The 25,788-nt window shown below is 43.6% G+C and overlaps 1 protein-coding gene across 1 annotated transcript in view; it reads right to left on the bottom strand.

Annotated features, from left to right (window-relative positions):
- The window catches only part of HUWE1 (HECT, UBA and WWE domain containing E3 ubiquitin protein ligase 1), a 689,948-nt gene that overhangs the window by 438,170 nt on the left and 225,990 nt on the right, over nt 1–25,788 (bottom strand). The window contains exon 22 of the mRNA XM_053695471.1: nt 21,171–21,416. Coding sequence (XP_053551446.1) covers nt 21,171–21,416 — 246 coding nt within the window. The remainder of the gene's footprint in view (nt 1–21,170; nt 21,417–25,788) is intronic.

The raw sequence follows: 25,788 nt of genomic DNA, 5'->3' as shown, positions 1-25,788 counted from the left end.
ACAAATTAAAACAAATTAAAACATTATCATCAACTAAAAAATATGACTTATACATATAAATAGTAATTTATCAGTTTTAGGTTCCTTTAACGTATAGGTATATTAGGCGCCCGTCTCACTGTTTAAATATAATGACAATAGAAGTATTGGTTAGACCCACAAAGAGCTGTAAATGATACATAAATAGATGGTATATGAACTGATATGGGTTGAAGTCTGTGCTTCAAAGTATTTTTACAATTTTATACTGTAATGTGTAAATAATTTTTTCTTTTTTTATTCATTTTACTTATTTTATACTATTTAGTGTATTAGACGAATTTGATTGTTACAGATTATATTTGTTTGAAATGCATTTGTTTATATATGTTGTGCTCTTAATATGATAGCACTATAATATTATTTCCAAGCACTCAAGGGTTAACAAGAGTAATAAGTTACAGAGAATCCACTAAATTGGGTGTGTGCACTAGGACTGTTTTGATTGGATAGAGGAGGTTTATAAGCAGTAGGCTGTTTAGTAGATGTATTATAGCCTGATGAAACGGCTCTGTGTAGCCGAGAAACGCGTTGCTTTTTAAAAACATTTTAATAAAACTTGTTTTTATACCCTGCTGGAGTTCGTTCTCCCCTTTATCCAATAATAATCCCTATATCACTACTGAGGAATCGGAGCTATTTCCCGGCACCTGTAGTGTATCATCTATCCTCAGCTGTAAGTGTAGAGATCCGTAGGTTTGAAAGGAAGGTGTGTTGCCGCTTTGAGCCCTGATTGGCTATCGGCAGCCTGTTCCTGATCCATCGATTGGATTTCGCCTGGGTTAGTCTTCCGGGCGACGCTGAGGTCCCGGTCCGCTTGTGAAGGCACGATTCAGTGCCGCTCGGCTTGTGAGTAATAGTCTTTGTTACTTTGCCTTTGTATGTGTTTTTTGCAATATCACCCTATTTGGCGCCTTCTTTCCCTCGCTACAGATACCATATTCCTTGTTTTCATCGGAAGAGCAGCCTGGCTTCTATGATATTGGAAGCCGTCGACCACCATCTTTGTTTGTTCCCTGAGCGCACCCACATAGGAGGACGTTATCCTGAACTGTTTGAACCCCTAAATAGCATCAGAGATTGGTTACATATGAAACAAAGAAAATTTAAAAAAAAAAAAAAACTAAATTTATGCTTACCGAATACATTTATTTCTTGACATGGTGAGTCCACGGATCATCAGTAGTTAGTATAGGGAATATCACTCTTGGACAGCAGGAGGCGGCATAGAGCACCACAGCAAAGCTGTTAAGTATCACTTCCCTTCCCACAACCCCCAGTCATTCGACAAAAGGAAAAGGAGAGAAAGGAAGCAACAAGGTGCAGAGGTGCCTGATCATACAACAACAAAACAACCAGCGTGAAAAATAAAGGGCGTGTCAAGAAAACATAATTTATGCTTACCTGATAAATTCCTTTCTTCTGTAGTGTGATCAGTCCACGGGTCATCATTACTTCTGGGATATTACTCCTCCCCAACAGGAAGTGCAAGAGGATTCACCCAGCAGAGCTGCATATAGCTCCTCCCCTCTACGTCACTCCCAGTCATTCGACCAAGGACCAACGAGAAAGGAAAAGCCAAGGGTGAAGTGGTGACTGGAGTATAAATTAAAAAAATATTTACCTGCCTTAAAAACAGGGCGGGCCGTGGACTGATCACACTACAGAAGAAAGGAATTTATCAGGTAAGCATAAATTATGTTTTCTTCTGTTAAGTGTGATCAGTCCACGGGTCATCATTACTTCTGGGATACCAATACCAAAGCAAAAGTACACGGATGACGGGAGGGATAGGCAAGCTCTTTATACAGAAGGAACCACTGCCTGAAGAACCTTTCTCCCAAAAATAGCCTCCGATGAAGCAAAAGTGTCAAATTTGTAAAATTTGGAAAAAGTATGAAGCGAAGACCAAGTTGCAGCCTTGCAAATCTGTTCAACAGAGGCCTCATTCTTGAAGGCCCAAGTGGAAGCCACAGCTCTAGTAGAATGAGCTGTAATTCTTTCAGGAGGCTGCTGTCCAGCAGTCTCATAAGCTAAACGAATTATGCTACGAAGCCAAAAAGAAAGAGAGGTAGCGGAAGCTTTTTGACCTCTCCTCTGCCCAGAGTAAATGACAAACAGAGAAGACGTTTGTCGAAATTCCTTAGTTGCCTGTAAGTAAAATTTTAGAGCACGGACTACATCCAGGTTGTGAAGAAGGATTTGGGCATAAAGAAGGAACAACAATCTCTTGATTGATATTCCTGTTAGTAACTACCTTAGGTAAGAACCCAGGTTTAGTACGCAGGACTACATTATCCGAATGAAAAATCAAATAAGGAGAATCACAATGTAAGGCTGATAATTCAGAGACTCTTCGAGCCGAGGAAATAGCCATTAAAAATAGAACTTTCCAAGATAAAAACTTTATATCAATGGAATGAAGGGGTTCAAACGGAACGCCCTGTAAAACATTAAGAACAAGGTTTAAACTCCATGGTGGAGCAACAGTTTTAAACACAGGCTTAATCCTGGCCAAAGCCTGACAAAAAGCCTGGACGTCAGGAACTTCTGACAGACGTTTGTGTAACAGAATGGACAGAGCTGAGATCTGTCCCTTTAATGAACTAGCAGATAAACCCTTTTCTAAACCTTCTTGTAGAAAAGACAAAATCCTAGGAATCCTAACCTTACTCCAAGAGTAACCTTTGGATTCACACCAATATAGGTATTTACGCCATATCTTATGGTAAATCTTTCTGGTAACAGGTTTCCTAGCCTGTATTAAGGTATCAATAACTGACTCAGAAAACCCACGTCTTGATAAAATCAAGCGTTCAATTTCCAAGCAGTCAGCTTCAGAGAAGTTAGATTTTGATGTTTGAAGGGACCCTGTATCAGAAGGTCCTGTTTCAGAGGTAGAGACCAAGGTGGACAGGATGACATGTCCACCAGGTCTGCATACCAAGTCCTGCGTGGCCACGCAGGTGCTATTAGAATCACTGATGCTCTCTCTTGTTTGATTCTGGCAATCAATCGAGGAAGCAACGGGAAGGGTGGAAACACGTAAGCCATCCTGAAGTCCCAAGGTGCTGTCAGAGCATCTATCAGGACTGCTCCTGGATCCCTGGATCTGGACCCGTAACGAGGAAGCTTGGCGTTCTGTCGAGACGCCATGAGATCTATCTCTGGTTTGCCCCAACGTCGAAGTATTTGGGCAAAGACCTCCGGATGAAGTTCCCACTCCCCCGGATGAAAAGTCTGACGACTTAAGAAATCCGCCTCCCAGTTCTCCACTCCCGGGATGTGGATTGCTGACAGGTGGCAAGAGTGAGACTCTGCCCAGCGAATTATCTTTGATACTTCCATCATAGCTAGGGAGCTTCTTGTCCCTCCCTGATGGTTGATGTAAGCTACAGTCGTGATGTTGTCCGACTGAAACCTGATGAACCCCCGAGTTGTCAACTGGGGCCAAGCCAGGAGGGCATTGAGAACTGCTCTCAATTCCAGAATGTTTATTGGCAGGAGACTCTCCTCCTGACTCCATTGTCCCTGAGCCTTCAGAGAATTCCAGACGGCACCCCAACCTAGAAGGCTGGCGTCTGTTGTTACAATTGTCCAGTCTGGTCTGCTGAATGGCATCCCCCTGGACAGATGTGGCCGAGAAAGCCACCATAGAAGAGAATTTCTGGTCTCTTGATCCAGATTCAGAGAAGGGGATAAGTCTGAGTAATCCCCATTCCACTGACTTAGCATGCACAGTTGCAGTGGTCTGAGGTGTAAGCGTGCAAAGGGTACTATGTCCATTGCCGCTACCATTAAGCCGATTACCTCCATGCATTGAGCCACTGACGGGTGTTGAATGGAATGAAGGGTGCGGCAAGCACTTTGAAGTCTTGTTAGCCTGTCCTCTATCAGGTAAATCTTCATTTCTACAGAATCTATAAGAGTCCCCAGGAAGGGAACTCTTGTGAGTGGAACGAGTGAACTTTTCTTTTCGTTCACCTTCCATCCATGTGACCTTAGAAATGCCAGCACTAACTCTGTATGAGACTTGGCAGTTTGAAAGCTTGAAGCTTGTATCAGAATGTCGTCTAGGTATGGAGCTACCGAGATTCCCCGCGGTCTTAGTACCGCCAGAAGAGCACCCAGAACCTTTGTGAAGATTCTTGGAGCTGTAGCCAATCCGAATGGAAGAGCCACAAACTGGTAATGCCTGTCTAGGAAGGCAAACCTTAGGTACCGATAATGATCTTTGTGAATAGGTATGTGAAGGTAAGCATCTTTTAAATCTACAGTGGTCATGTACTGACCCTCTTGGATCATAGGTAAAATTGTCCGAATAGTCTCCATCTTGAACGATGGAACTCTTAGGAATTTGTTTAGGATCTTTAAGTCCAGGATTGGTCTGAAAGTTCCCTCTTTTTTGGGAACCACAAACAGATTTGAGTAAAACCCCTGTCCCTGTTCCGATCGTGGAACTGGATGGATTACTCCCATTAACACGAGCTCTTGTACGCAGCGTAGAAACGCCTCTTTCTTTGTCTGGATTGTTGACAATCTTGACAGATGAAATCTCTCTCTTGGAGGAGAGTATTTGAAGTCCAGAAGGTATCCCTGAGATATTATCTCTAGCGCCCAGGGATCCTGAACATCTCTTGCCCAAGCCTGGGCGAAGAGAGAAAGTCTGCCCCCCACTAGATCCGATCCCGGATCGGGGGCCCTCAATTCATGCTGTTTTAGGGGCAGCAGCAGGTTTCCTAGTCTGCTTGCCCTTGTTCCAGGACTGGTTAGGTTTCCAGCCTTGTCTGTAGCGAGCAACAGCTCCTTCCTGTTTTGGTGCAGAGGAAGTTGATGCTGCTCCTGCTTTGAAATTACGAAAGGAACGAAAATTAGATTGTCTAGTCTTGGCTTTGGCTTTGTCCTGAGGCAGGGCATGGCCTTTACCTCCCGTAATGTCAGCGATAATCTCTTTCAACCCGGGCCCGAATAAGGTCTGCCCTTTGAAAGGTATATTAAGCAATTTAGACTTAGAAGTAACATCAGCTGACCAGGATTTTAGCCACAGCGCCCTGCGTGCCTGAATGGCGAATCCTGAATTCTTCGCCGTAAGTTTAGTAAGATGTACTACGGCCTCCGAAATGAATGAATTAGCTAGTTTAAGGACTCTAAGCCTGTCCGTAATGTCGTCCAGAGTAGCTGAACCAATGTTCTCTTCCAGAGACTCAATCCAGAATGCCGCTGCAGCCGTGATCGGCGCAATGCATGCAAGGGGTTGCAATATAAAACCTTGTTGAACAAACATTTTCTTAAGGTAACCCTCTAACTTTTTATCCATTGGATCTGAAAAAGCACAGCTATCCTCCACCGGGATAGTGGTACGCTTAGCTAAGGTAGAAACTGCTCCCTCCACCTTAGGGACCGTTTGCCATAAGTCCCTTGTGGTGGCGTCTATTGGAAACATTTTTCTAAATATCGGAGGGGGTGAGAACGGCACACCGGGTCTATCCCACTCCTTAGTAACAATTTCAGTAAGTCTCTTAGGTATAGGAAAAACCTCAGTACTCGTCGGTACCGCAAAATATTTATCCAACCTACACATTTTCTCTGGTATTGCAACTGTGTTACAATCATTCAGAGCCGCTAACACCTCCCCTAGTAATACACGGAGGTTTTCCAGTTTAAATTTAAAATTTGAAATATCTGAATCCAGTCTGTTTGGATCAGAACCGTCACCCACAGAATGAAGTTCTCCGTCCTCATGTTCTGCCACCTGTGACGCAGTGTCTGACATGGCCCTAATATTATCAGCGCACTCTGTTCTCACCCCAGAGTGATCACGCTTACCTCTTAGTTCTGGTAATTTAGCCAAAACCTCAGTCATAACAGTAGCCATATCCTGTAATGTGATTTGTAATGGCCGCCCAGATGTACTCGGCGCTACAATATCACGCACCTCCCTCTGAGCGGGAGATGTAGGTACTGACACGTGAGGCGAGTTAGTCGGCATAACTCTCCCCTCGTTGTTTGGTGAAATTTGTTCAATTTGTACAGATTGACTTTTATTTAAAGTAGCATCAATACAGTTAGTACATAAATTTCTATTGGGCTCCACTTTGGCATTGCAACAAATGACACAGGTATCATCCTCTGAATCAGACATGTTTAACACACTAGCAAATAAACTTGTAACTTGGAAATACAATTCAATTAGAATAATATTAAAACGTACTGTGCCTTTAAGAAGCACAGAAGATCTATGACAGTTGAAAATTAATAAATTGAAACAGTTATAGCCTCAATCCTTGTAAATAACACAACTTTAGCAAAGGTTTAATCCCATTAGCAAAGATAACAAATTCTGAAAGCAGGAAACAAATTACAGAATAAACGTTTTTTATCTCAGTCAAACTATAATTCTCACAGCTCTGCTGAGAGAAATTACCTCCCTCAAAATAAGTTTTGAAGACCCCTGAGCTCTGTAGAGATGAACCGGATCATGCAGGGAATACAATGAGTTGCTGACTGAAATATTTGATGCGTAGTAAAAGCGCCAAAAAACGGCCCCTCCCCCTCACACACAGCAGTGAGGGAGAACAGAAACTGTCAGAAAACAGATTAAGCAACTGCCAAGTGGAAAAATAGTGCCCAAACATTTATTCACTCAGTACCTCAGTAAATGAAAACGATTTTACATTCCAGCAAAAACGTTAAACATAATCTCTAGTTATTAAACAGCTTTATGTATTTCTTACAGTGTAATTCTAGTGAAGTACCATTCCCCAGAATACTGAAGTGTAAAGTATACATACATGACATTATATCGGTATGGCAGGATTTTCTCATCAATTCCATTGTCAGAAAATAAAAACTGCTACATACCTCTATGCAGATTCATCTGCCCGCTGTCCCCTGATCTGAAGTTTACCTCTCCTCAGATGGCCGAGAAACAGCAATATGATCTTAACTACTCCGGCTAAAATCATAACAAAAACTCTGGTAGATTCTTCTTCAAACTCTGCCAGAGAGATAATAACACACTCCGGTGCTATTTTAAAATAACAAACTTTTGATTGAAGATATAAAACTAAGTATAATCACCATAGTCCTCTCACACATCCTATCTAGTCGTTGGGTGCAAGAGAATGACTGGGAGTGACGTAGAGGGGAGGAGCTATATGCAGCTCTGCTGGGTGAATCCTCTTGCACTTCCTGTTGGGGAGGAGTAATATCCCAGAAGTAATGATGACCCGTGGACTGATCACACTTAACAGAAGAAAGAAAGAAATTTATCAGGTAAGCATAAATTTTGTTTTCTTTCTAATGACACGGTGAGTCCACGGATAATCAGTAATTACTATTAGGAATCAATATCCAAGCTAGAGGACACAGATAAGGGAGGGCCAAGACAGGGAACCTAAACAGAAGGCACCACTGCTTGCAGAACCTTTCTCCCAAAAGAAGCCTCAGCCGAGGCAAAAGTATTAAATTTAAAAATTTGGAAAAAGTATGCAGAGAAGACCAAGTTGCAGCCTTGCAAATCTGTTCCACAGAAGCTTCATTTTTGAAAGCCCAAGAAGAGGAGACAGCCCTAGTGGAAAGAGCTGTGATTCTCTCAGGAGGCTGTTGACCAGCAGTCTCATACGCCAAACAAATGATACTTCTCAACCAGATAGAAAGCAGTAGCTTTCTGACCTTTCCGTTTCCCAGAAAAACAAAGGAAGAAGACTGTCGAAAATCCTTAAGTCGCCTGTAAATAGAATTTAAGAGCACGCACAATATCCAGGTTGTGCAACAAACGTTCCTTATGAGAAAGATTAGGACAGAGAGAAGGAACAACAATTTCCTGAATATTTCTATCCGAAACAACCTTAGTAAGGAAACCAAACTTAGTACGAAGAACTGCCTTATCTGCATGAAAAATGAGATAAGGCAAATTGCACTGCTCAGGAAATCCGCTTCCCAGTTGTCCACTCGTGGAATGTGGATGGCAGATAGACAGCAATTGTGAGCTTCTGCCCACTGAATGATCAAAGCCCCCTCCGTCATGGCTAAGGAACTCCAAGTCCCTCCCTTGTGGTTCATGTAAGCCACTGAGGCCAAGCCATCAAGGCATTTAAGATCGCTCTCAACTCCAAAATGTTTAATGGGAGAGCAGATTCCTCCTGAGACCAAAGTCCATCGTCCGTGGTCACAATCACCAAGGAAGGTCTCCGAAAGCATGTATCCCGAGAGAGATGTTCCTGAGAAAGCCACCACAGGAGAGAGAGTCTCTTGTCAACTGATCTAGAACTATCTTCTGAGACAGATCTGCATAATCCCTGTTCCACTGACTGAGCATGCATAACTGCAGAGCTCTCAAATGAAATCAAGCAAAGGGAACGATGTCCATGGTACAACCATCAGACCAATTACCACCATACATTGGGCCACTGATGGCAGTAGCGCAGACTGTAGAGATAGGCAAGAGGAAAGAATTTCGCCTCTTCTGACCTGTCAGAAATATTTTTAATTAATAGGGAATCTATAATGGTCCCTAAGAAAACCACCCTTGTAGTCGGAACAAGGGAACTCTCTTCCAAATTCACCTTCCATTCCTGGGAACGAAAGGACAACAAAATCTCTTAGCTAGTTGAAAAGATGGCGCCTGAACCAGAATGCCGTCCAGATAGGGTGACACTGCATTTCCCTGAGACCGAATCACTGCCAAAAGAGCCCACAGAACCTTTGAGAAAATTCTGGGAGCTGTGGCAAGGCTGAATGGAAGGGCCACAAACTGAAAGAGTGTCCAGAAAGGCAAACCTCAGAAATTTGATGATCCCTGTTAATGGGAACATGAAGGTACACATCCTTCAGGTTTATGGTCGTCATGAACTGACCCCTCTTGCACTAAATGGAAGAATGGAACGGATAGTCTCCATCTTGAAGGACGGTACTCTGAGAAACTTGTTTAGACATTTCAGGTCTAGAATCGGTTAGAAAGTTCCCTCTTTTTTGGAAACCACAAACAGAATGGAATAGAACCCTAGACCCTGTTACTGTACTGGAACTGGAACTATCACTCCCAGGTAGGAAAGATCCTGTACACATTTCAAGAACGCCTCTCTTTTTATCTGGTCTGCAGATAATCTTGAGGTGGAATCTGCCCCTGTGAGGAAAGGTCTTGAATTCTAATTTGTAACACTGGGATACTATGTCCATGGCCCAAGGATCTAGGACCTCTCGTATCTATGCTTGAAAGAACTGATAAAGTCTGCCCCCCACTTGATCGGATCCCGGATCGGGGGCAACCCCTTCATGCTGACTTGGACTCAGCTGCAGGCTTCTTAGATTGCTTCCCCTTGTTCCAAGACTGACTGGGTTTCCAAGAAGGTTTTGACTGTTCTTGCTTGGCAGAGGAGGGGGAAGACTTACCTCTGAAGTTACGAAAGGAAATTACTCTGACATCCTATCAGCCTATTCTTATGTTGTGGCAGAAAAGATAGTTTACCACCCGTCATATCGGAAATCATTTCTGCCAAACCCGGTCCAAACAAGGTCCAAACAAGGTCTTACCCTTGTAAGGAATTGCCAAAAGCTTAGACTTAGTTGAAACATCCGCTGACCAAGATTTCAGCTATAATGCTCTACGCGCCAATAACGCAAAATCAGATATTTTGGCTCCTAACTTAATGACCAGCAATGAAGCGTCAGCAATAAAGGAATTGGCTAACTTAAGGGCCTTAATCCTATCCTGGATCTCCTCCAAGGAAGTGTCTGCCTGAAAAGACTCCGACAATGCGTCAAACCAATAAGCTGCCGCACTTGTCACGGTAGCCACACACACTGCAGGTTGCCATTGGAGACCTTGATGAATATACATCTTTTTCAAGTAAGCATCTAGCTTATTGTCCATTGGGTCATTGAAAAAGCAGCTATCCTCAATAGGAATAGTTTTTTTCTTAGCCAGAGTAGAAATCGCCCCTTCCACCTTGGACACCGCCTGCCACGACTCCTTAATGGAGTCCGCCACCAACCGGAAACGGGGAAGAGGGAATCCCAGGTCTTTCCCATTTCCATGCAATAATCTCCGTAGCAAGGTCTGGCACAGGAAACACCTCCACAGATGAGGGAACAACAAAGTATCTATTTAATTCACTAGATTTCTTAGGGTTGACGACAGGAATATCGGAGTCGGTCAGGGTAGCCAAAACCACCTTTAACAAAACATGAAGGTGTTCAAGCTTAAATCTGAAGGATACAACTTCAGCATCAGAAGGAATTATACTATCCGAATCTGAGATTTCACCATCAGAGGCTACCGACATATCTTCCTCTTCAGACTTATGAGAAGGAGCAACTTGGTTAGCCGGGACTGGATCAGAAACCTTACTATCCGATTCTCTAAATTTCCTCTTGCGTCTTCCCTGCAGCATGGGAATGGCAGCTAGTGCCTCAGATACCGCAGAGGATACCTTGGCAGCAATTTCTGCTTGCAAATAAACTCCAGGAGATTGTGAGGAACCGCAGGGCACTGCATGTGACGCCATTAAGGCTTGGGGCATTTTAGGAGAAAGCTGTGGCATGGCCTGAACAGCATCAGTGGTAGCTCAGAAACAAAAAGTCTATCTTTATACATTAATGTCCTCTCAATACAAGAAGAACAAAAGGGCAAAGGAGGTTCAACTTTTGTATTTAGACAACACTTGCATTCAACAGAAGGCACAAACTCTTGGTCCATATTGCAATTAAAATTAACAGAACACCAACACTAAAAATATATATATATATATATATATATATATATATATATATATATATATATATATATATATATATATATATATATATATATATATATATATACACTGTGCATATATATATATATATATATATATATATATATATATATATTTATTTTCAATACTGTTCCTTTAAGAATATTAGCTCCCAAAGTAACTTAAGTCTGTCAACAGAAATAGACAAAGGTTACAAAAAAAAACGACTTCACTTTTAATTGCCCAATTTAATCTTGAATGCCAAATTAAATGACTTGTCACAGTAGTCAAGAACTTTTAAACGGAGGCTATAGAGAGAAAAACACCTCTACACCTTAGCGCTATCACTGGGGTGCCTACCTGCCCCCTCTGCACTCAGGAAAACGATTGCAACTGACTTTCTGATCACAGCGGCTCAGGATGATCTATTGCAGAGAAAACTACGTAATCCGCTATGAGCTGCGCCACAACAGTGAAACTGCGCACTTTGAGTAGGAAATTCCGCCTCAAAGGATCTACCTCTCCAAATTTTAGCGGCGGTCCCGGCGGCAATTAGAGTAAAATATAGCTCAGAAATTTGTTCCATTCCTACGATAAGTCACATAAATCACCCATCCGTTTCCCAACCGGATTCACAGGGAAAAAATTAAAAACTACTGAGCCACTAGGGATTCTAACACACTTATGCTGAATCACAATCTCCAATGTCACAGCCCACAGTGTCTGCTCCCTGCCGTTATAAGTCCTGTTTATTAACTCAGGAATGGAGCCCCAGAGAAAGTAGAGTTTACATCTGCTTTAGTGCCATTGTTCTTTCCCAAAGACAAAAATGGCACTTACCTGCCCCTCTGGCTTTCCAGCAGGAGGACAGCTCGGACAGCTCAGCCGGCATGAAAGAAAGCCACTCCTCACAGAGACCTGTGAAAACAAGAAAGGACAGAGTAAACCTACTCTGGCTTTCTATACAAGAGCAGCAACATGTTAGGAAATCGCAGTGAGGCCTAGCTCACAAGTTTTTAACTGCTTGAAAACTACCACTTACATACTGAAGAGACGAACGTGTGGTACAGCTAGACCCAATCTTGAGAGGATAGATCAGAGCAAGCCTACTCTGGCTTTCAAAATAATAAAATCTGGACTGAAGAAAATCTTCTACATACACCAAAACTTCACCTTCTCCTTGCACCGAAGGCAAAGAGAATGACTGGGGTTTGTGGGAAAGGGAGTGATACTCAACAGCTTTGCTGTAGTGCTCTTTGCCTCCTCCTGCTGGCCAGGAGTGATATTCCCAACAGTAATTGAGGATGCCATGGACTCACCATCATATCTTAGTAAATCATTTTTTTTAATTTTTTTTTTTTAAACCTAAAACTAAAATCACAGGAAAACAAATTATGACGTACCAGATAATTTCCTTTCCTTCAGTATGGGAAGAGTCCACAGCTACATTCCTTACTTGTGGGAAATACTGAAACTGGCCACCAGGAGGAGGCAAAGACACCCAAAACAAAGGCTTAAATACCCCCCCCCCCCCCCACACACACACACACACACACACCTCATAACACCAGTTATTCTGCAGAGGGAGCAAGGAATAGTAGGAGAAACATCAGGGTGAGAAAGGTGCCAGAAGAATACATTTAAATTCAGGGCAGCCCATCGGAGAACACTGGTAGGAGCTGTGGACTCTTCCCATACAGAAGGAAAGGAAATTATCTGGTAAGTCATAATTTATGTTTTCTTTCTTAATATGGGAAGAGTCAACAGCTGAATTCCTTACTTGTGGGAAACATATACCCAAGCTCTAGAGTACATGGAATGCTAATAGAGGGGAAAAAGAGAGGTGGACCCTAATCTGAGGGCACCATAGCCTGCAAAACCTCTCTCACGAAAGCTGCTTCAGCAGAAGCAAAAACATCAAACTTGTAAAATTTGGAAAAAGTACGTAAGGAGGACCAGGTAGCCGCCTTACAAATCTGATCCATAGAGGCCTCATTTTTGAAGGCCCAAGAGGAAACCACTGCTCTTGTAGAAGAAGTGTTAATCCACAGAGGAGGCTTATGTCCTGCTGGCTATGCAAAACTGATAACACTTCTTAGCCAAAAAAGATAAGTCGAAGAGGCCCTCTGACCCCTACGCTTCCTGGAAAGGAGAACAAACAGAGAAAGAAATTTGTCTAAATTCCTTTGTGGCCTGAAGATAGAACTTTAAGGCACAAACCACATCCAGAAATACGTTGTAAACATTCCGTCGACGAAGAAGGATTAGGACATAAGAAAGGAACCAATCTCTTGATTGATGTTGCTTAATGACACAACCTTATGAAGAAAACCTAACTTGGTTCCTAAAACAGTCTTATCAGCATGGAAAGCCAGATAAGGAAGGACGCATTGCAAGGCAGCAATCACAGATACTCTGTGCACAGAAGCAATAGCCAGTAGAAAACTAACCTTCCAAGACAACAATTTATTGTCTACTTCATACATAGGCTCCAAATGAGCCAGTTGCAAAACTTGAACAAGATTTAAACTCCAAAGAGGAGCATTAGATCTAAACACAGGTCTAATCCTAGCAAAGCCTTAACAAAAGACTGCACATCTAGAGACTCAGCGAACCTCTTGTGCAGTAACAGACAGGGACGAAAACTGTCCCCTCAGGGGACTTGCAGAAAAGCCCTTCTCCAGTTCATCCTGGAGAACTGAATAAGTAGGTCCTACACAACTTCTGATAGATGCGACGAGCAACCAGCTTACGAGCTCAAATGAGTAAAAATAACCCTCTCAGTAAACACTCTTGGCTAGGACTAAGCAGTCAATCTCCACACAGTCAGCCTCAGAGAATCTAAACATTAATGAACAAAGACCTTGGTCAGCAGATCCCTGCGACAAGGTAACTTCCACGGAGGAGATGACGACATCCCCACTAGATCCACGAATCATATCCTTCACGGCCAAGACGGAGCAATTAAAATCAGGCGGCTGCTTGATTCGAGACACTACACTAGTAAGTAGTGGTAATGGCCAGTAAGATAAATTAGATTGAACCTCCAAGGCACCGCTAATGGATCTGTTAGCTCTGCCTGAGGAACCCTGTACCTCAACCCATATCTGGGTAGCTTGGTATTGAGACTTCATAAGATGCTCCTCTTGCAAATCTATGCAAACACCCGGGATGGAGAGAACATTCACCCAGATGAAGGGATTGTCTGCTAAGGAAAACCGATTCCCAGCTGTCCACACACGGAATGTGGATCGTTGACGGCAAACAAACGTGGGTCTCAGCCCACTCCAGAATCCAAGATACTTCCCTCATAGCTAGGGAGCTTCTCGTTCACCCCCGATGGTAGATGTAAGCCACCAAGGTTACATTGTCTTATTGGAATCTGATAAACTAGGACAAACCCAGCAGAGGCCAAGCCTCCTGCTCCTATCAATACCTATCTCCATTTCCATCTCTCTTCTTCCTTTGAAGTCCACTGCATCCGCCTGTTCTCCCCCTCTTTCTCAGAGTGGCAGTTATCTATCGCCCCCCTGGACCAACCTCCCAATTTCTTGACAACTTTTGCTGCCTGAAGATCCAAAATGAGATTGGGAGGGAGCTTTCCTCTCGAGTCCAAAGGCCCCGTGCCTCCCTGGCACCCCAAACAGCAACCCATCCTGACAGACTCGCAACCATAGTCACAATCACACAGGATGCTCTTAAGATGGCAGTCCCTCAGGACAAGTGATCCAAAAAAACTCCAACAGAGCGGTTCTCTATATCGGATGTCCAGAGAAATCTGTTGAGACAGATCCGATGATCACGGTTCCACTGCTTCAGCATGCGCAGTTGCAACAGTCTGAGGTGAAACCTGGCAAAGGAATAATGTCCATGCTGGACACCATGAGACCAATCACCTCCATACCCCGAGCCACAGATGGCCTTAAGGAGGTCTGGAAAGCAAGACATGTTGAAGCTAGCTTGCAATGTCTCTATTCCCATTATAATATAGTACCCATGAATTCTATCCTGGTACTTGATACAAGAGAACTCTATCATCCATCCATCCATGAGATTGAAGAAGACAGGAGAGATTCCGAATGGTCCACTCTTCGAAAAATTTCTTGGAGCCGTAGCTAGACCAAACGGAAGGGCAATAAACTGGAAGTGCTGGTCCAGGAATGCAAACCTTAGGAACTAGAAGTGGTCCTTGAGGATTGGTACGTGAAGGGAGCATCCTTCAGATCTATTGTGGTCATGAACTGCCCTTCTCGAACGAGGGGAAGAATGAACCTATTGTCTGCATCTTAAACTAGGGGACATTTAAAAACTTGTTTAAGCACTTTAGGTCCAGAATCTGACAGAAAGTTCCCTCCTTCCGGACCATGAAAGGTTTGAATAGTATCCCAAACCTCTCACTGCAATAGGCACCGGGACAAAAACTCTTAAGAGGACAGATCCTGTACGCACCCCAGAAAGGCTCTCCTCCTTTCTGGTCAGGAAGACAGGAGATTGAGGAGGAATCTGCCCTTGGATGGCTGAGACTTGAAACCTATCTTGTAACCCTGAGATATGACCTCCAGGACCCATGGATCCTGCACATCCCTGAACCAAGCAACTAAAAAAAGCAACACTACCCCCTACACGATCCAGAAGAGGACCGGGGACCGCACATTCATGCCGACTTAGACTTGGCGGGCTTCTTGCTCTGCTTGAATTTATTCCAGGACTGAGCCAGCGTCCAAGAGCTCTTTTTTTGCTCTGGCCTAGCGGAGGACTGCTGACATGGGCTTTATCAGAACAAAAATTGTCCTTAGATTAGTTCATATTCTCTTGCGGTAGGAGGGCACACATGCCCCCCTGTGAATGTGGAGATAATAGAGTCAAGGCCTGGACCAAACAAAATCATTCCCAAAAAGGGGAGGGAAAGAAGTTTAGACTTAGAAGTCGTTTCCGCAGACCATGACTTCAGCCACAGCCAAATGGGCTTGAACAGAAAAAGCTGAAGCCATAGCATTGAGACGAATAATCTGAATATTAGCATCCCAGATAAAAGAATTAGCAACCTCTAGGCCTTAATTCTTTCCTGAATAACGTCGAGGGGACCCTCCCCCTCGATCAAATCCCGTAAGGAGTCGCAGTAATAGGTAACTGCTCCAGCAACAGCGGCAACAGCCACCGCCGGTTGGAAAACAAAAATCCCGTATGATGAAACATCCTTCTTAACAGAGTTTCCATCTTTTATTCATGAGCTCCTAAAACGAAGAGCTATCCTCAAGAGGGATAGTAGTACGTTTAGCAAGGGGCGAAGATAGCACCATCCCTTTTAGGGATGGAACCTCACAACTCCATAGAGAGTCAAGGTCCAGGAACAATTTGTTAAAGGAAGAAGAGGGGAAAAAGGAATCCAATCCTCTCCCATTCATTCTTAATGTTCGCCATCTAACAGGAGCAGGGAAGGATAAGGTACCACCCTGTCCTCAAACTATCCAATTTAGGAATCAAAGGTTCATCAGGCAATTTGGCCTCTGGAACCTCTGAATTCGCCAAAAACTTCCTTTAGAAGAAAGCGCAAATTCCTAAAACTAAAGTTTGGTTCCACCACAGCCAGAGGTTTAGAGGCAGCAGACTCCGACCCAGAATGTTCATACTCTGAAATCTCAGAAAGAACTTCATCCTCGGATAACCGTATCAGTTAAATCCAATAAATTATTTTATGTACTCTGGGAGGGAGTGCAATATGTAACCTTTCGCTTGAGCCTGGCAGGGTGAGGTAAAGAATTAAAGGCCGCAGACACCGCCGTCTGAACTGCGCAGTAATGTCTGGAGAAAAAAAGCCCCCCCAGATGGAGGATCATCAATGCTACGGGAAACAGCATGTGTAGAGAGAAGAACGTAGGGAACGCACCTCACTGGACAACAACTCCTCAGAGGTGGACGGCTCAGTGGTATCAAACATGTTTGATATTATCACATTATCACTAGGTCACGCAATACCAACAATCTCATCTCCATTAACACACAGCGCCTATCCCCTCTTTTCTTGTGCCCTCTGGAATGCTCGCCTTGTTTGCAACAAACTTACAACTGTCTACAACCTGTTTGTTTCCAACACTTTTAACCTTTTAGCAATTACTGAAACCTGGCTATCTTCCTCTGACACTGCTTCCATTGCTGCTCTCACTCATGGTGGTGTTCACTTTAGCCACAAACCTAGGCTAGGTGAGAGACATGGTGGCGGTGTTGGCATCTTACTCTCCCCCTCCTGCTCCTATCAATACCTATCTCCATTTCCATCTCTCTTCTTCCTTTGAAGTCCACTGCATCCGCCTGTTCTCCCCCTCTTTCTCAGAGTGGCAGTTATCTATCGCCCCCCTGGACCAACCTCCCAATTTCTTGACAACTTTGCTGCCTGGCTTCCTCACTTTCTCTCTACAAATACACCTACCCTAATTCTGGGGGACTTCAACATCCCTATTGACAACCCATCTGCCCCTGCTGCCTCTAAACTTCTCTCACTAACTCCTTTGGCCTCTTACAATCCACCCTATTTCCTACCCACCGTGACGGACACTCGATTGATCTAGTATTCTCCTATCTCTGCTCTCTCTCTGATGTTGCCCGTCGACCATTTCCCATCTCAGACCACAATCTGCTCACCTTTAATCCCCATATAGATGCTAAACCTACTTCCTCTTTCGCCCCCGCACCAGCAGAAATCTGCACACTGTGGACCCTCCCCAACTCTGCAATCTTATTCACATACGCCTCTCCCACACTTCCACTATATCCTGCCCTGACCTTGCTATAACCCACTATAACAGTTCTCTCTTTGCTAAACTTGACACTCTCGCTCCGCCCCAACATCGCAAAGTCCCACGTCGTCAGCTCCAACCCTGGCACTCCCAACAAACACGTCACCTACAAAAATGCTCACGCACTGCTGAACGTGCCTGGAGGAAATCCCGCTCTGAACCTGATTTCCTGCACAATAAAGTCATTCTTTACTCTTACACCTCTGCCCTTCGCCTAGCTAAGCAAACATACTTCTCTTATATCCAATCACTCTTCAAACCCTAAAAGACTCTTCACCATTTTCAACTCTCTCCTCTACCCACCTGCACCACCCCCATCTGCATTCAGTGCTCAAGACCTTGCCGACTATTTTTTCCATAAAACACTTGCCATCCAAAGAAACATCCCAACACAAACCTGCAATCTCCCAACTTCGCTCCCAGTCACCCCCTCTGCACCATCCTCCCAACCACTGAGAGTGAAGTGGCTTCCCTTTTGTCTTCCTCACACCTCACTACCTGCCCACTTGACCCTATTCCTTCACATCTAATTCCCCCTCTGTCTCCCACCCTCACTCCGGCTCTTACATATTCAACCTATCCCTTTCTACCGGCTCATTCCCTGCCTCCTTCAAAATTCCTTGAAAAACTAGTTTTCGATCGCCTAACCCAATTCCTGTCCTCCAACTCATTACTCAACCCCCTGCTATCTGGCTTCTGTCCCCAACACGTTACTGAGACTGCCCTTACCAAGGTTACTAACAATCTCCTTTCTGCTAAAAACAAAGGCTACTACTAAATACTCATCTTACTTGACCTCTCTGCTGCCTTTGACACTGTTGACCATCCCCTTCTCCTACGGACTCTCAGCTCTCTTGGGGTCTGTGACACTGCCCTCTCCTGGATCCACTCCTATCTCTATGCTGATGATACCCAGATCTACCTTTCCACCCCTGCACTCTCTCCTTCTGTCAATTCTCACATCAGCGACTGCTTATCCGGCATTTCCTCCTAAGAATAAACATGTCCAAGATCGAACTACTAATCCCCCCCTCTAACTCTACTCCATTTTCTAATTTTTCTATCACTGTTGGCAACACCACTATCTCCCCATCACCCCAAGTCCGCTGCCTCAGGAGTCACGCTTGACTCAAATCTGTCCTTCATTCCCCACATCCAATTCCTCTCTTCATCCTGCCGCAACCACCTACGCAATATCTCCAAAATTCTGTTTCTAAGCGCTGAAACTACTAAACAGCTAATCCACTCCCTGGTAATTTCCAGACTTGACTACTGTAACAACTTGCTAACTGGCCTCCCTCTCTCCCACCTCTCTCCCCTCTAATCCATCCTAAATGCATCTGCCAGGCTAATCCACCTCTCTCGATGCTCTGTTTCTGCTGCACCTCTCTGAGTCCCTTCACTGGCTCCCCATTCACAACAGAGTTAAATTCAAAATTCTCACCCTGACCTACAAAGCCCTCACCAATGCTGCCCCACCCTACCTGTCCTCACTTAAATATACTCCTGCACGCCCCCAAAGATCCAACAATGACCTGCTTCTTGCGTCCTCTACCATCACCTCCTCTCATGCTAGACTACAGGACATCTCTCTCGTGCGGCACCAACCCTCTGGAACGCACTTCCTCATGCTGTCAGACTTGCCATCCTCCTACCCATCTAGATTGTAAGTTCTCACGGGAATAGGGCCCTCAATTCCACCTGTATTTTGTCTGTAAAATGTTGTCTTTTATCGTATTGTTTCTCCATTGTACTGTTATCCTTGTACCCATGGGCAGCGCTGCGGAATCTGTTGTCGCTTTATAAATAAATAATAATAATCAAGGCATATGGAACCTAATTGAGAGTGCGGATCTAAGGCCTCCTCATAATATAAACAGGAATTACTCTTTAGGAATAGAGGGAGTACCCTCTAAAGTAACAGAATACTCTGTCAGTGCAATAAGCGGAGAACTATAAAAAATAAAACAATCTTATTTTATTAACAAAAATGGCACCCTTATACCCCAATGACAGGGGCATTCCTCACCTCCTATGACCCAGACAGTACAGAGATTTATGACTCCTCTCTGATAAACACCCGGTCAGGAAAGAGAAAGAAATGCAGGACTGCTTCTGCGATGAGAAAAAGCAAGCCAAACTTGTAAGCTGCACAGCTCTCAAAATAAAAGTTAAACTTGTATATTCCATAACAGCCTATGAGCCCATAACATCTCACACATAAAAGCAGCATAAAATCAAACATATAAGATTATTCCCCACTGTTCAATAATCCCCCTCAGGAGATATTAACACTTGATTCTATACAGATAGGAGTCACAATTTGACGCTGTCTTCTTGCATTATCATACATGTATAAAAAAAATGAAATGATCTTACCAGAATCTATGCCATGGAACAGTAACACATACCTTCTGACATGGATTTGAGAGAAGAAAGCAGGCAGCGAAACTTGTCAACGCTGATTGCTTATGGAGCTGTTAATATGAGTCGGGATGGTTTCGCAGAAAGACTCTCCCTGCATCTCCGAACTCTAACTTTCATCCATGCTCTCACTGAGAGGCTGACAGGACTACTCAAAACTCTAGTCCCATCTCGAAGAGTACTACCCTCCATAAGAGGCTACTCCGAAATCTTCTGACACTTCTCTGCCAACCTCCTGTGACGAAAGGCAAAGAATGACTGGTGTTGTGAGGAAGTGGGGGAGGTATTTAAGCCTTTGGCTTGGGTGTCTTTGCCGCCTCCTGGTGGACAGGTTCAGTATTTCCCAAAAGTAAGGAATGTAGCTGTGGACTATTCCCATATTAAGAAGGAAATACTGATCTCCAACTCTCGTCCCTTTTACTGCTGCTTATAAAGCAGATTAAAGAATAGACACCTTACTATAAACATTGTGGAATTGAGTCTTAAACTATACAGGTAAGGTGTCAGATTGTGTTTTTTCCAGGCTCCTAAACCAATATATAATGACACCATCACTTTAAGAAAAAGCACATAGGGTCAAGCACATCACCAAAATTCAGAATCCAGATGATCTATAATAGGTGCTTCGCGTTCCAGGCATCCCTCCAGCAGCCTAAAATGTATATTGAAGAAAACAAGGTGGCACTCAAGAAGCAAACCTTTATTCACAGAGCAACGTTTTGGGGCTCCTGCCCCTTTATCAAGCACTTGAGAAAGGGGCAGAAGTCCAAAAATGTTGCTCTGTGAATAAAGGTTTGAGTGCCACCTTCTTGTTTTCTTCGATGCCACCAATTTACTGAGCTACCCTCAAAAACAGCAGCAAATCATTGTGCAGAGGGATTGTATTACTACAGAGGGAATGTATTACTGTTGAGTATATTCTCCCAGAGCCTTTTGGAACCTTTGGTCATCAATCTACAGTGAGGAAAGATTTGTGGGGAGTGAGGAAAGATTTGTGGGGTGCAAGTTGCACCCATAAGCATAACAGCAGCGGCTATAATTCATTAAATATGCAAGTATTTCCAAGATATTAATGACAAGAATGTAGCTAAAGTAGACCAGACAGGTAAAAACTGCAAAATTAAACTAAGGCGTACAGATGAAAATGATAAAGATAGTTAAGAGTCTTCCCACTTACCTGCCCAACTCTGCATGTGTGTACAAACATCATGATGTAGGCATGTGCAGCAGTAAGTGCATGAAGTAACGGAGTGGCATGGGCAGAAAGAGTGGCATCTGCTACATTCCCTGCACATGCCAACTCCCTCAATAGCACAGAGCCCCCTGGTGCCTCAATAGGCCGATGCAAGGGATCAAGTGAGGAAAGAATAGAATCAAGCTGTAGAAGTCCTTCCTGCAGAACCTTGGGCTCATGAGACAGGGTCTGTAAAGCAAACAAAAAAAGGTTGCAAGTCTGTAGTAAACTAACATTTCCATTTCCAATGAGAAAAAAAAAGAAAAAAAGTCTATTGATAAAGTTATGTAAGCAAAGTACAAGTCTCAGTCTCATACAGGGGTGCCATGATGTGAGTTTGGGTCTACTGGTTTGTACAGTTTGTCAGCAATTCCATTGATAGCAGAATGTTGAAGTACAATACAGAGAAACCAGATTAATATTAATTAATATCAAAATTGTGGCGAAAAAACATAATTTATGCTTACCTGATAAATTCCTTTCTCCTGTAGTGTAGTCAGTCCACGGGTCATCCATTACTTATGGGATATTAACTCCTCCCTAACAGGAAGTGCAAGAGGATCACCCAAGCAGAGCTGCTATATAGCTCCTCCCCTCTACGTCACACCCAGTCATTCGACCGAAAACCAAACGAGAAAGGAGAAACTATAGGGTGCAGTGGTGACTGGAGTATAATTTAAAATTTAGACCTGCCATAAAAAACAGGGCGGGCCGTGGACTGACTACACTACAGGAGAAAGGAATTTATCAGGTAAGCATAAATTATGTTTTCTCCTGTTAAGTGTAGTCAGTCCACGGGTCATCCATTACTTATGGGATACTAATACCAAAGCTAAAGTACACGGATGACGGGAGGGACAGGCAGGATCTTTATACGGAAGGAACCACTGCCTGAAGAACCTTTCTCCCAAAAACAGCCTCCGAAGAAGCAAAAGTGTCAAATTTGTAAAATAAACGACAGCCAAGTGGAAAATAATGCCCATAAATTTTCACCAAGTACCTCAGAGAAAAAAACGATTAACCTGTCAGTAAACGTTTTAAATATATGAATAAGAATAAAAGCCTGTTGCTAGTCGCTATCACTGCAGAGAGGCTAGAGTTATATGTATACAGTATTTTCTTAGTGAAGTGCCATTCCACAGAAATACTTTGGTGCCAACATACATACATAACAGCCTGATACCAGTTACTACTACTGCATTTAAGGCTGTACTTACATTATATCGGTATTAGCAGTATTTTCTCAGTCGATTCCATTCCTTAGAAAATAATATACTGCAACATACCTCTTTGCAGGTGAACCCTGCCCGCTGTGCCCTGTTCTGAAGTTACCTCGCTCCTCAGAATGGCCGAGAACAGCAAATGGATCTTAGTTACGTCCGCTAAGATCATACACAAACTCAGGTAGATTCTTCTTCTAATACTGCCTGAGAAGAAACAACACACTCCGGTGCTGTTTAAAATAACAAACTTTTGATTGAAGTAATAAAAAACTAAATTTAATAACCACACTCCTCTCACACATCCTATCTATTAGTTAGGTGCAAGAGAATGACTGGGTGTGACGTAGAGGGGAGGAGCTATATAGCAGCTCTGCTTGGGTGATCCTCTTGCACTTCCTGTTAGGGAGGAGTTAATATCCCATAAGTAATGGATGACCCGTGGACTGACTACACTTAACAGGAGAAATCTGCATTTAGAAAAGTACATTTATGCTTACCTGATAAATTAATTTATTTTACGATATGACGAGTCCACGGATTTCATCCTTACTTGTGTGATTTATCCTCCTGCTAACAGGAAGTGGCAAAGAGCACCACAGCAGAGCTGTATATATAGCTCCTCCCCTCCCCCTCCAGTCATTCGACCGAAGTTTAGGAAGAGAAAGGAAAAGCCAAAGGTGCAGAAGTGACTGAAGTTTAACTAAAATATAATATATACCTGTCTTAAAAATGACAAGGTGGGCCGTGGACTCGTCATATCGTAAAAGAAATAAATTTATCAGGTAAGCATAAATTTACTTTTCTTTTACTAAGATATGACGAGTCCACGGACTTCATTCTTACTTGTGGGATACCAATACCAAAGCTATAGGACACGGATGAAAGGGAGGGACAAGACAGGAACCTAAACGGAAGGCACCACTGCTTGAAGAACCTTTCTCCCAAAAACAGCTTCAGAAGAAGCAAAAGTATCAAATTTGGAAAAAGTATGAAGAGACGACCAAGTCGCAGCTTTACAAATCTGTTCTACAGAAGCATCGTTTTTAAAAGCCCATGAGGAAGCCACAGCCCTAGTAGAATAAGCCGTAATTCTTTCAGGAGGCTGCTGTCCAGCAGCAGTCTCATACGCCAGACGGATGATACTCTTCAGCCAAAAAGAGGTAGCCATAGCTTTCTGACCCCTACGCTTTCCAGAATAAACAATGAATAATTAAGATGATTGACGGCAATCCTTAGTCGCCTGCATGTAAAACTTCAAAGCACGGACCACATCCAGGTTATGCAACTTACGCTCCTTCTTAAAAGAAGGATTAGGACATAAAGAAAGAACAACAATTTCCTGATTAATATTCTTATTTGAAACAACCTTAGGAAGGAACACAGGTTTGGTACGTAAAACCACCTTATCAGAATGAAAGATAAGATAAGGCGAGTCACATTGTAGTTCTGAAAGATCAGAAACTCTACGAGCAGAGGAAATAGCAACCAAAAATAAATCTTTCTAAGATAACTTAATATCTATGGAATGCATGGGTTCAAACGGAACCCCTTGAAGAACACTAAGAACTAAATTCAAACTCCAAGGCGGAGCAATTGGTCTAAATATAGGCTTAATTCTGGTTAGAGCCTGACAAAAAGACTGAACATCTGGAACATCAGCCAAACGCTTGTGAAGCAAAATTGACAAGGCAGAAATCTAACTTTAAGGAACTTGCTGATAACTTTCTCCAATCCCTCTTGGAGAAAAGACAGAATCCTAGGAATCCTAACCTTACTCCATGAGTAACCTTTGTATTCACACCAAAAAAGATATTTACACCATATCTTATGAAAAATCTTTCTAGTGACAGGCTTACGTGCCTGAATGAACGTATCTATGACCGCATCAGAGAAACCCCCCTTAGATAAAATCAAGCGTTCAATCTCCAAGCAGTCAGCTGCAGAGAAACTAGATTTGGATGATGGAAAGGACCTTGAATGAGAAGGTCCTGTCTCACTGGGAGTTTCCACGGAGGCAGAGAGGACATGTCCACTAGATCTGCATACCAAGTCCTGCATGGCCACGCAGGCGCAATTAGAATTACTGAAGCTCTCTCCTGTTTCATCCAAGCAATCACCCCGGGAAGGAGAGGAAACGGTGGAAACAAATAAGCCAGGTTGAACGTCCAAGGCACTGCCAATGCATCTATTTGTTTGGCCTGAGGATCTCTCAACCTGGAGCCGTATCTTGGGAGCTTGGCATTCTGTCGAGACGCCATCAGATCTAACTCCGGTTTGCCCCATCGAAGAATCAGAGAGGCAAATACCTCCGGATGGAGTTCCCACTCCCCCGGATGAAAAGCTTGACGGCTTAAATAATCCGCTTCCCAGTTGTCCACTCCTGGGATATAGATTGCTGACAGATAACAAGAGAGGGTCTCTGCCCATTGAATTATCGTGGATAATTCTGACATTGCTAAGGAACTCCTCGTTCCTCCCTGATGATTGATGTAAGCCACAGTCGTGATGTTGTCCGACTGGAACCTGATGAATTTGGCCGAAGCTAACCGAGGCCACGCCTGAAGCGCATTGAATATTGCTCTCAATTCCAGAATGTTGATTGGAAGTAGAGCCTCCAACTGAGTCCATATACCCTGAGCTCTCAGGGAATTCCAGACTGCACCCCAGCCCAGAATACTGGCGTCCGTTGACACTATCACCCATGAGGGTCTGCGGAAACACGTCCCCTTGGACAGATGATCCAGGGACAACCACCAAAGAAGGGTGTTTCTGGTCTCTTGATCCAGATTTATCAGAGGAGACAAATTTGTATAGTCCCCATTCCACTGACCGAGCATGCACAGTTGCAGTGGTCTGAGATGAAACCGAGCAAATGGAATGATGTCCATTGCTGCCACCATCAATCCAATTACTTCCACACACTGGGCCACTGATGGCCGAGGATTTGTTAGATGATAAGTCAACACCTGAATCAAAATATTGTCCAGATAAGGCGCCACTGCTATACCCCGTGGCCTGAGAACCACCAGAAGGGACCCTAGAACCTTTGTGAAGATCCTGGGTGCTGTGGCCAACCCGAAGAGAAGAGCCATGAACTGAAAATGTTTGTCCAGAAAGGCAAACCTTAGGTATTGATGATGATCCCTGTGAATAGGTATATGAAGGTATGCATCCTTCTAGTCCACGGTAGTCATATACTGACCCTCCTGGACCATTGGTAAAATTGTTCAGATAGAGTACCATCGTTCAAGATGGAAACTAAGAAACTTGTTTGGACTCTTGAGATCTAAAATGGGTCTGAAAGTTCCCTCTTTTTTGGGAACCACAAAGAGATTTGA

The sequence above is a fragment of the Bombina bombina genome, chromosome 12, assembly GCF_027579735.1.
Source record: "Bombina bombina isolate aBomBom1 chromosome 12, aBomBom1.pri, whole genome shotgun sequence".
Classification (NCBI taxonomy): Eukaryota; Metazoa; Chordata; class Amphibia; order Anura; family Bombinatoridae; genus Bombina; species Bombina bombina.
This window is presented reverse-complemented; position numbering and strand designations above follow the sequence as displayed.